Raw genomic sequence first — 11,852 nt, 5'->3', positions numbered from 1 at the left:
TCCTAATACACAGACATCAGGACACAGGCCTCTCACCCCTCCTAATACACAGACATCAGGACACAGGCCTCTCACCCCTCCTAATACACAGACATCAGGACACAGACCTCTCACCCCTCCTAATACACAGACATCAGGACACAGACCTCTCACCCCTCCTAATACACAGACATCAGGACACAGACCTCTCACCCCTCCTAATACATAGACATCAGGACACAGACCTCTCACCCTCCTAATACACAGACATCAGGACACAGACCTCTCACCCCTCCTAATACACAGACATCAGGACACCAACCTCTCACCCCTCCTAATACACAGACCTCTCATCCCTCCTAATACACAGACATCAGGACACAGACCTCTCACCCCTCCTAATACACAGACCTCTCACCCCTCCTAATACACAGACATCAGGACACAGACCTCTCACCCCTCCTAATACACAGACATCAGGACACAGACCTCTCACCCTCCTAATACACAGACATCAGGACACAGACCTCTCACCCCTCCTAATACACAGACATCAGGACACAGACCTCTCACCCCTCCTAATACACAGACCTCTCACCCCTCCTAATACACAGACATCAGGACACAGACCCCTCACCCCTCCTAATACACAGACCTCTCACCCCTCCTAATACACAGACATCAGGACACAGACCTCTCACCCCTCCTAATACACAGACATCAGGACACAGACCCCTCACCCCTCCTAATACACAGACCTCTCACCCCTCCTAATACACAGACATCAGGACACAGACCCCTATATACTCTTATAACATGTAGACACATTGCTTTCTTATGGGACACAGACTGTAAGCTCACTGCGGTGACAGATCTACCCCTCTCTGTAAATCACGACACAAATGCGCATTAAAAGCCACTTCATTTGACAAAAAATCCCAATAACGCATTAAGCCTCAACACCCAGGAACCCTCTAGAAAGACAATTCCATGATCTTCAAGAAAGTCATCACAAACTATGCAAAGGTCACCTAAGTCCCACCCTCGGCGACTTACACAGCGAACAGCCCTGCAGACCCACAACCTATGTGTAGCCGTGTAACCTTCAGACACACAACCCAGCCCTGCTCCCATTCACACCCACCTTCCGTGCAGAAGCCCCCCTGCATGAGCAGGGCAAGAAGCCCCCCGATCCATAGGCGTAAGTCCATCCTCTTTAATGCTCCAGGAGTTCCATGCTGGTGGCCTCCCCTCTGCCTCCTCTAATTCTTTCTTTTCTTGCCCCGATTCTTTTTTCTCCCTCTAGAAAGTTTTCAACTCTCCCAGGCTGCCCGGCTTCATTCCTGCACAAAACACTTCCTGCAGGGAGGGGGAGAGAGAGAAAGAGAGAGAGGGAGTGGGGAGTGAAGGAAGGAGGGAGTGAAGGAAGGAGGGAGTGAAGGAAGGAGGGAGTGAAGGAAGGAGGGAGTGAAGGAAGGAGGGAGGGAGGGGGCCAGTTGAGTGAGTTACACATGCCCTACATAGGAGTGGCACTCACTGACTCCAGACTCCTAGCAGAGTATAGATCAAGGCTCTCCTGCACCTATGTCTAGTCTATGAATGAACTCAATCACACCTCTCCTGGAGCTGTACACAGCCTGCCCCGACTCAATAGATCTCTGGAGCTGCGATCCCTATTTACATACATGACACATGATACACGCTACATACTAACACATCCTCCACATATCTGCGTTCTGCTCCGGCAAACCAGAATACCGTGTCGGCAACTACGTTTAAGTTAACTTAGCGCAAGCGGGCGGTATGACCTCTCACAGCCGTTCTGTTGGGACAGGACCTTAATGGGACGCTTCAGCCATCATATGCACTTTAATGCATGCATTAGCTTTAAATCCTTGTGGGGTCCCTTTCACAAATGCACGAGGGGGGTCCTGCGTATACGTTTGCCCCCTGTCCCTCGCTAGCTATCGGCGGCGCATGAGATGAGTTCGGCCAAAGACATCTTGCTGCAGGTGCTATAGTGACCGCCAGTCAGCTCCGGCGTCATGTCCGTGAACGCTGCGGGCACATGCGCAGCAATTTTCCCATTGATTTTTATCCCCTGGCAAGGCATTTGCCCCTTTGCCCGCTTCCCAGCTCATTTCTGTACACGCGATCTCCTGCCACACGATACAATTTCTGCCAATCAGCTCCGGTGTTGTCTCTGCGACCGCTGTAGGCCACCCGTGTACATGCACAGAAAGTGCCCCCCATTGATTTCAATAGGAGATTTCTTTCTGCTACTGAGCAGCCAATCAGTGATGAGAATCTCCTGTCCATTGATGTGCTGGGAAGCTACAGCTTCTCCTTAAGGTGAATATTTATTTTTATTTTTTTATTTATTTATTCCGCTTCAAACAATGCATATGAATCCGTTTGCATTCTCGATACACAACTGTTACAATGTTGCATCACTCGTATTTATTTAAAACAAATAAGCATCGACACATGTAATACTTTCCTTAGTTTGAGCTCGTAGGTCAATACGTTACCTGCGCAGGAGATGCCGCTTGCTTAGAGCTAATAAAAAGCCAGCAAGGCTTGTTTTCTGAGTGTAAATAAAGCCCCGAGGCAGGAGTCCTTTAAAAAAATGTGATTTTTTTTTTCTTTTTTTTAAAGGGACGCAAGGCTTGTAGCAGGTAACACAATGGCAGAAGGGAGCAGAGGTTGGTAAACATTCCTCCTCAGCACCCTGACTGGTTAGGTCAGTCGATCTATGGTGTTCCCTCCCTGTGACTAAACCATAAACAAGTCTGGGATGTTACAAAACAATCGGACATGGTTTACTTCAGGCCTCCCGTTCCATTGTCTTAAATTGCAAGCTTTTGGGCCGATCTGCTGTCAGAGTCTATGTTTCTATAGAGAGCAGTGGCGTTACAAACCTGGTTTTTAGCCCCAGAAATAGGCAGATGTGTTTTACTCAGGTCAGGCATATTGTGTAACCTTTCTCTGCCTATAGCGTGGCAGTTTTAACCCTTTAAGTGCAGAGGAGCTGTGCAACACACTGTATCCTCCTCCATGGGCCAATAATAACATGAAAACCTATCTGATAAAATAGATTTTTTTGAAGTTTGTCAAGCAGCGCACCTGCAAATGGTCTGTTCAGATCATAAATGGCTAATCTGCAACTACCTGTAGCTCAAGTTTTTTGACAATAACCTCTTGCTTCACAGCCTATGCAATTTAAGGGTTAAATACCCACTGGCAACAACGCATTGTGGCCTAGGGCGGCAGGCCCAGGGGGGTGGTAGTCCCCCTGTCGTAAAACCACAGGGCAGATCACCCTCTTGGGCAATCATATACTTGCCAACTTTGCGCCAGACACCTTGGCACAGGAGGGGCGGATCCTAAAGTAGGCGGAGTTATGTGGTGGTGCGTGACTCCACCCACTTTACCACCTACACATAAAACCCAAGCTTTTAAGACTATTTGGGTCTCGTCTTCAGCATATTCTCTTTCTGCTTAAGTAATGTCGAAAGCGTGCAATTAAATGCAAATGAGTTCGCTAATAAAGGTATCTTTACAAAATGTGTTCTTTCGGGAAAATAAAATCTATAATTTGTTCTTAAATGTGCTCGTTCCATGAATGTTCCGGCAGTACAGGGTGGAATGCTGTATGCCCACACACTTTTGTCGCAATAAAAGTGCTATAAGTAGATTGTGAATCAAGGCCGGGTCATCTCACGTAACATTCATTTAATTTCTGCCAACCCTGAGCATTATAGATCTCTATAGGTAGCAATAAGTGAAATAAGTAATATTTCATTTCATATTCAGTTTATTGAACGATATTCTACAACTTTCAGTTAGTGGACATATTGAATGAAACACATTGGAATAGCTGCCAACAGTCCCACATTTGTCAGGCTTAGTACTAGGACTTCATAGGCTCCATGCCCAATGCCCATCTCAGGCACTGAATATGTTGTTAAAAGGGCAAAGGCATAGATGCATCTGGGGAGCAGCAACAGGACAACTGCCCCTTTAACGCAAGCGCCACATCATGTTAGCCCATGTTGCTCTAGCTGATGTCAGAAGCTGTGAGTGGTCCGCATCACATTATAAGAACTTCCCAGAAAGAGTTATGCTGCCCCAAGCTCTCCTCCTTCTGGGAATGGGGTTTCAGAAGGGGCAGATAAGCTGTGCATGGAGGCCATGCTAGCCCGAGGCTGAGATTAGGAGGGGAAGGGGGCAGGGAGTGGGTTTTGCCATACAATGTTCCCGTCAGGAGAAACAGTAAAGGGACCCTGAGAAGCCGTGCTTGACCTGGAGAGTTCTCAAGTATGACTCCCCCCACCGCACCAAATATTGGGCTCTGGATCCACCCATGGCCAGACATGGGGGATTTTTCAGGCAGATCTCCCTCTGACATCATAATGTCACTGGACGTAACCTCACACCAAGTTATATGACATAACAACTATACTCATGTTTTGCGGCTTAATCCACATGTGCCTACTTCACTCACACTTGGCTGTAAGTAGGGAGGAAATGGGGAGCGATAATGTATAGCCCTGCTAAATAAATGCTCTTGCACCCAGATTAAGGTGGTCTCACGGTTACTCGGTCTGATAAAATGTGTTTCTGATAGAAAGGATAGCGGCCAATCCAAAGCACTATGCCAAGAATAAAGAGAGCATCTAAGCTTTCGAAACCCCAAAGGAAAATATTGGGTCTTATCGCCGAGGTTCTCCCTTTTCCAAGCCTCAGAATGTTAGTCTGTTTAGTTGGCTTCGTTGTTTACTTTACTTATTCCTGTGGGGAAAAATGATATCGGCCCTTTAAGGAATGCAGCGTATTCGCCTTTTCACATGTGTTTACATAACAGAGATATAACATGATTTTGTGCCATGCTTTGGGAGTCTCCCCCCTCCCTCAAATATCCTATAGGAAACTATGCAAACGCTTAGAATATGGCTGCGGCACCTATGCAAATAAACGCAGACGGTCGCGGCTGATGAACGGGATCTACGTGTGCCTTCTGAGCCCTCCTTCATCAAAGAAGAAGCACATTTTTAAGGTGTGAAATAATCATTATTTTCTTATTTATATGTATCGTATTAAGCGCTGCGTAGATTGTTGGCGCTATATAAATAAAAGATAATAATAGTAATATTTGGGGGTGGCTGCAAAATCCCGACCCTAGTAGCACATATAGTAAGCAGTGGTATAACACGTATCGGTGAGATACATCTTCTTCCCGATGACCTGAGTCAAGATCTAGAAATGGTTAGAAAATGTTGGCGGAATAAGAAATAATGGCAAATGAGAACATCTATGGCAGTTTAATAGTGATAAATACAAAGTCACGCATTTGGTACCAATCTCAAGAGGAAGGTTATCACACTAATGGAACGGTAATTTCTTTTTACGTGACTGTCCCTTTCTGCTCGGTTTTAGTGTTTACCCATTGATCAGCGCTACGGAATTTGATGGCGCTATATAAAACAATAAATAATAATAATTTACCTCTGCCACTTCTGCTGGGAGGCTGTTTCACTTATCGGTTACCCTCTCAGTAAAGTAGGTATGGGATATTATAGTAATACCTCTTTGAGGGGCTGGAAACGGGCAACCAAACAAGTGTTCAACGTTTTCGCGTGTCCACACACAGTATACCCAGACATTCACCAAAACACGCTCGGAACCTTTGTGGCGGTGGCTGCTTTTTCCGAGCAGACTGGTTTTAGAACTGTACCCAACGCGGAAGTGGAGGCATCCCGAAGAGCGAGAACCGGTCAGCCGGTTATGGCCCCGCTGCTCGTATTGCTGCTGGCCGGGGCGGCAGCGGCTTCCAGGGGGGACCGGGAGCCGGTGTACCGAGAATGCGTGTCAGGCTGCGAGCAGAGTAACTGCACCGGGGCCCGACTCCGCGACTTCCGGGCGGAGCAGCCGCTCTACATGAGGCTCACGGGTGAGGGGGACCGAGGTGTGGGTCGTCATGACGAGAAGGGGGTTGCTGGTGACAGCTGAATGAATGGAATTATTGATAAGGAAAATGGCGGGAGGCGGTGTCCGCAACAATGTGATCAGTATTAATGACAGCCCGGGGGGATCCAGGTGACAGCTGCGGGCGGGGGTAATGATTAGTTATGGGTTTGGGGCATTTAATGACTGATCAGCTATATAAAGGTATTAATCCTAACGATGATAAAATGAAATACAATGGAAATACCTCAGAGGGGACAGTAGGTTATACAGATTTTGTCACCATAACCACCTCTACCCAAACTCACCCCAGTAAAACAGTCAATTTCAGGTCGCAGTTGCAATGAATTTATTTTTTGAATAACGCACATAAACCGCGGCAAACGTGCCACTTTATTCTTTCCTATGACGCTTTAATCGCATAAAAACAACACAAACTTTTAAGAGGCGTTTCTATGGCAACAGCCCATCTGTGCCTGCTGCATGACACAAAATATGAATGAGGCGAAATTGTACAAAATTAAACGACAATTACAGCTACTTATAGAAAGAGAAAATCTGGTGATGCTGAAAGTTGTTGTGCTCCTGCCGGTGACCCCTGTGACCCCTGTGTTTTTGTGGCGTAGGTTGGGGATGTCTGGATGACTGCCGGTACCAGTGCATGTGGTACACCGTTTCCCTGTACCTGAAAGAAGGATACGCCGTGCCCCAGTTCCATGGAAAGGTGAGTTCCTATAACAGCCGCTCCAAGAGTGCCTAGAGAGGACTGTGACTCCCATCATACTTGGAGGAACCCATTAGTGGGAGTTTACAGAAGAGAGGTTCCAGCACTCATTACGAGGGACCAACACAATGTGTACGGACACTCTAAAGAAAGCTCACTGACTTAAATATACATAATACCGGGCCAGCAGACACTCACTGGTAGGGACGTAACTAGAAACCACAGGGCCTCAGTTTGAAAATTGCCCCTGGGCTCACCAAGCAACATGTGCCACAGTGCCATCTTTGCCCCCCAACAGCCTGTGAGTGCCTGCTTCCCCCCCAAACAGCTTGCGAGTGCTACCTTTGCCCGAATCAACATAATAGTGCCATCCTAACCCCAAACAGGCTGCCCATGCCATCTTTGTCCCCAGCTTGTCAGTGTCCCCAAACAGCTTATCTGTGCCATCTTTCCCCCTTGTCCCCCCTCCAACATACACTCTGGTACACAGATATAAACACAATTACACACATTTACACATGCTAAACACACTCATACTCACTAACAAACATGTGTATACTCATTCTAACAAACAGACTCCTTCTCTCTACACTCCATCTCACACCACTTACGTATGCATGCTCACACACAAACACTTAGACACGCTCACACTACCGCTCCTGGTCGGATGGGCCCTTTCTGAACAATTTTTAAGCAGCAGGAGGAGACAAGAACAAGACAAGACCCCTGTAGTGTTTGGAGAAGTGAAGGAGCTGAAACCCAACTTTTCTGTCAACTTTCCCGTTAGTGAATAAACTCCTCTGTATCGTTTCTCCCCTTCTTGTCCTGCACTGCTCTGCCCCCCCATCTCCCACGCTTCATGTATAGTTTTATTTTATTTTTTCCTGTATTTGTGAAACTGTCCCCATCTGTCTTTTCTTTTCCATTGCCCCCCCCTCTACCTCCTACTTTTGCAGAAACAAATGTAACCAAAAAATTATTTCTTTTTGTTGTGCAATTTTATTAGGTTAATGTTGACTATAGATAACTATAAGTTTCTTGAACAAAGGAAACAAGCGTGCCACTTTACCTGTATTGTAATAAATATTTGTTTATTGAGGGGGTGGTTTATGGGTTGAATAGTTGGTGGTGGTGGAGGCTGATACATGAATGGTATAGGCATTAAGCTGTGAATAAGAAACTATACGTGACATTGGAAGGGAAAAAAAAATGTTTTAATAGTTTTTTCCCCATTCTCTCATCTGTTTTTCCCCCCAGTGGCCATTCTCTCGGTTCCTGTTCTTTCAGGAGCCGGCCTCAGCCTTGGCGTCCTTTCTCAATGGGATAGCCATTCTCCTGATGCTGCGCCGCTACCGCTCCTCGGTCCCTCCGTCGTGCCCCATGTACCACACCTGTTTGGCTTTTTCCGTGGTAGGTTCAGCACCAACGTCTTTGATCAAATAATTTCCTGCCATGCATGTAGCTGACCACTTCCCCACTTTTTTCATTTTACTGCAGATCTCCATCAACGCCTGGATTTGGTCCACAGTTTTCCACACGAGAGACACTGCAATAACAGAGGTAAAGGCTGACGGGTTATGTAAGGTAACTTTACAAAAAGGGTAGTAGATATGTGGAATAACCTTCTAGTGGAGGTAGTAGGGCAAACACTGTAAAGGACTTTGAGAAGGATTAGAATGTGCATAAAGCGATCCCAGGGGATTAATAGGTAAATAGTCTTTCTGTAAGAGCAGACTAGATAGTCCATTCATTTTGAGGTTTTTTTTCTGCTGAATCGATGAGTTTCTATTGTATTACTGTTGTAAATATGAAGTGTCGCTTGTGACTATGATCTTTCTCAGCCATCCTTATATTTCATTTTCTATCTGTTTCCCCAGAAAATGGACTATTTTTGTGCCTCTGCAGTTATCCTGCATTCTATCTACCTGTGCTGTATGAGGTAGGTTCCTCGTGGACTTTTTGGCTTAGTTTTGTGCCCTTATATGTTTTCTCTGCAAGAAGCTCTGATTTGTATGTTTTCTTCCTTTCCAAACGCCTTTTATATTCCTTTTCTTCCTTTTCTCCACACGTCTCCTCTTTTGTTTGTCCTTCTGCTCATTCATACCTTCATTTTTTATTTCTCCTCACAGTGATCATATTGGATCTTTTCTTTGTCCAGCTTTCATGCTCTCACTATGCATTTCCCGGCAGTGCCCGGTTAGCAGGTGATGACCCTGTGTTCCTTGGCATGTCTGGTTCCAACATGCTGATCTCCTGTATTCCCCCAGGACTCTTGGTTTGCGATACCCTTCTTTTTCCAATGCATTTGGTGCTCTTCTGGTGCTCCTGTTTGCGTGCCATGTCTCCTACCTGACCCTTGGGCGATTTGACTACAGCTACAACATGGTGGCAAACGCCAGCTTCGGTGAGTTGGTTGACTAAATCTAGAAAGTTGCCAACTGTTTACTTTTACTAGGTGTCACAGAAAGGAACGTTGTATGTAGTGTAATACACATCAACAATCACATGCAATCTTGTGTGTTATTGAGTTCATGAGACACAGATCTTATATCGAGTACACACGTTATTTGGGGATATTATTGATTTCTTAGAAATCATTCTTAATCAAACACAAGATATATATGTTGGTGCCCTCATATTCTGATTTAAGTAATTATTTGTTGTTGTTACCGTTGAGTTTACTTTCTAAATAGACCTCTCTAGACATGATCTACTTTCTCAATGTGTATCCTTTCCTCCCAGGCATGGTGAACTTGGTCTGGTGGTTGATTTGGTGTGTGCGGAGGTGCTCCCACCAGCCCTACCTTTGGAAATGTGTGTTGGTTGTTGTACTGTTGCAGAGCCTAGCACTACTAGAGTTGCTGGACTTCCCACCTGTCCTATGGGTGCTGGATGCCCATGCGCTGTGGCACTTCAGCACCATCCCACTGCACTTTCTCTTCTTCAGGTAAGATACCAGACCTTCAATTGCAATATAATTCTGAGTTTGGGAGAATCATACAAGCAGTACACGTGGGAGCATGGTGTAAGCAATAATAACTTTGGACTGGACTATAATAATAGGAACGTTTAAAGGTCAAGGAATTGGGTTTAAGTACTGATGAGGATGTCATAAGAGAAAGTGGAGGAACAAAGAGAATTAAAAGCTAAAATATGATTGCAGGAAGACCCAGGGATGACAAGGGACAACTTTATAAGTGTTTAAAGGCTTACAGATTTCAGAACATATCCAACTGGCACCAAATGACACAACGGAAACCAAGTCATATTTCAGGGGAAGAATCCTTTGGGTGCAGATATCATGTTTATGACACCATCTAAGTCACCAAGTAGGAGAACAAGGGTATCGGTGGTGAGGATGAATGAGAACTTGGGCTGATAGAAAGGAAAGACGTGTGGTCTTTAGCACATTTATATAACAGCATCATGAGTGGATAAAAGGTTTGATGGCAAAGTGGTGTGGTGTTTCCAGAGGCTGGAGAAATAAAAAGGATGGATAGATGCGGTTTGAAAACAACAACAAAAGATCAGTAGGATAACTTCTTGACCTTGACTGGTACCGAGTGTTTATGAGAGCAGAAACCCAAGAGAAATCCGCAGCTTTTAGGATAGTAGACAGGCGTCAGGTTAACTTGCTTGGCTTCACCACTTGACCAATTCTATGTGGAGGATGGGCTTATCACACATTGTCAGGGATGTCAAGAAGATCATTTAAACATACATGGGGTAGGCATATGACTATCCTGAATCTAAGATGAGACCAAGGACTGATTAAGGTCTGAGTCCTCACAGCAAGAAAAAATGGGCAGATTCTGTGTTTTTATGACATTTGACAGTAAAATGTAAGGCGTGAGAAAGACTCTTTGGAAAGTTTTCAGACACGTTTTTTTAAAACAAAGGTCTAGTTACATGGAGAGGTCTTTCTCTCTCTTATATTGTGTAACTCTAGTCGTGTTTTCCATGTTGAGCGTGAACACGACACATGATCCCGACACGTTGCCTTGTCAAGTTTTAGTAAATGTCCCTTTATCTGTAGTTCCAAACATGGCCACTATGGGGCGCCCTATTAACATATATGCTGCTCATCACGTAGCAGTTTGAGCCAAAACCGAAAGACCGATCATTGTGCATTTTTGAAACCCATTGTAATGAGTAAATCGGGACAGCCAAACATGCGCCGTCTTGTGTTTATTCCACGTGTGGTTTTGGGATCACTCTTTGGTTGAACTTCTCTTATAGACTGAGAGCCGTCTCTCTGCGTCTGAGCTCTAAACCTTGTGCTATCAGACAACATATTTCCGTCGGTGTCAGTGCATCTGGCGTCACACCAGATATTAATCGCTATTATTTGTCACTAACCTGATCATCACATTGAATTGTTTTAATGGGGATGCATGAAAGGACTGTCTCTTCTTTGCCTGCAGTACCATATTCATACCCCAGTCTCTTTTTTTGGTGCAGTTTAGCGACAATGTACAAAACAAACATTATATTGATAGCACTCGATCCGGCGTGTGAGAATTGAATCCTGTTGAAAAGGCGTTTCGATTAAAGAACCATGTAGGGAAGAAAGGCTATTGAGTTCTATAAACATTTCTGAAATGGCCATCATCAGAAAGCCAGGAAACCTTTGGGGCTTTTAGGGTCGGGCGAAGAATATATATTTTCTGTGTTTGTAGAATATATTTTCCCTTTAAATTTAAGTTAGGGACAAGTTGGCTTTTGCGAATACTGTCGCACCTACCTGATTTACTGAATTAGCCTTTAAAAGCTTGTGCCTGCTCCCTGATTGTATTGGCGGAATAACCATTATTCTATACCATCTTGAGAACAATTGACCATCGTTCTGATTGTTTTACTCTGTGTCACTGCAGTTTTCTGGAGGATGACAGTCTTTACTTACTCAAGGTGAACTCGGACGTGCTAAAACTGGACTAGAACAAGGAATTAGATGAATTTGTCTCCTTCCTTCTGGGCTGGTCCCCATTATGTGCTCTGCTCTGCGCGAGACATTCACCAAATAGCAGACCTCTGTCCCAGATGCCATCTGCTGACTCCCCAACAACTATGGGTGTCTGAGAAGTGCCTTATTGTCAGTTTGAAATTGGCTTCACACAGGAGGAGGACATAAGATAAAAAGTATGATTCATGGGACCCGCAGCATATGGATTCTTTATATGCT

The 11,852-nt window shown here is 45.1% G+C and overlaps 1 protein-coding gene across 7 annotated transcripts; it reads left to right on the top strand.

Annotated features, from left to right (window-relative positions):
* Positions 1–5,766: 5,766 nt before the first annotated feature.
* On the top strand, positions 5,767–11,608 carry LOC149273646 (GPI-specific phospholipase A2-like PGAP3). Of its 7 annotated transcripts, XM_089506049.1 has the most exons (8): positions 5,767–5,932; positions 6,573–6,670; positions 7,928–8,080; positions 8,168–8,230; positions 8,548–8,609; positions 8,938–9,074; positions 9,413–9,617; positions 11,545–11,608. In XM_089506049.1, exons 1-8 carry the CDS (start codon positions 5,767–5,769, stop codon positions 11,606–11,608), a joined length of 948 nt encoding a protein of 315 aa, XP_089362175.1. The 7 variants fall into 7 exon arrangements, with proteins under 7 accessions (XP_089362175.1, XP_089362177.1, XP_089362176.1 ...); XM_089506051.1 differs by lacking the exon at positions 7,928–8,080; XM_089506050.1 differs by lacking the exon at positions 8,168–8,230.
* Positions 11,609–11,852: the final 244 nt, after the last annotated feature.

The sequence above is a fragment of the Sceloporus occidentalis genome, unplaced genomic scaffold (genome assembly GCF_023333645.1).
Source record: "Sceloporus occidentalis isolate IW3139 unplaced genomic scaffold, rSceOcc1.0.p SCAF_361, whole genome shotgun sequence".
Lineage (NCBI taxonomy): Eukaryota > Metazoa > Chordata > Lepidosauria > Squamata > Phrynosomatidae > Sceloporus > Sceloporus occidentalis.
Note: the sequence above shows the minus strand (reverse complement) of the source record. Positions and strands in the feature narration are given on the sequence as shown.

Bases quoted from the DNA above. Each gene is read 5' to 3' on its own strand.
- LOC149273646 (XM_089506049.1), top strand. From the start codon at position 5,767: ATGGCCCCGCTGCTCGTATTGCTGCTGGCCGGGGCGGCAGCGGCTTCC. The intron at 5,933-6,572 runs GTGAGGGGGACC...TTTGTGGCGTAG, and splicing joins GCTCTACATGAGGCTCACGG to GTTGGGGATGTCTGGATGAC. The intron at 9,618-11,544 runs GTAAGATACCAG...GTGTCACTGCAG, and splicing joins CTGCACTTTCTCTTCTTCAG to TTTTCTGGAGGATGACAGTC.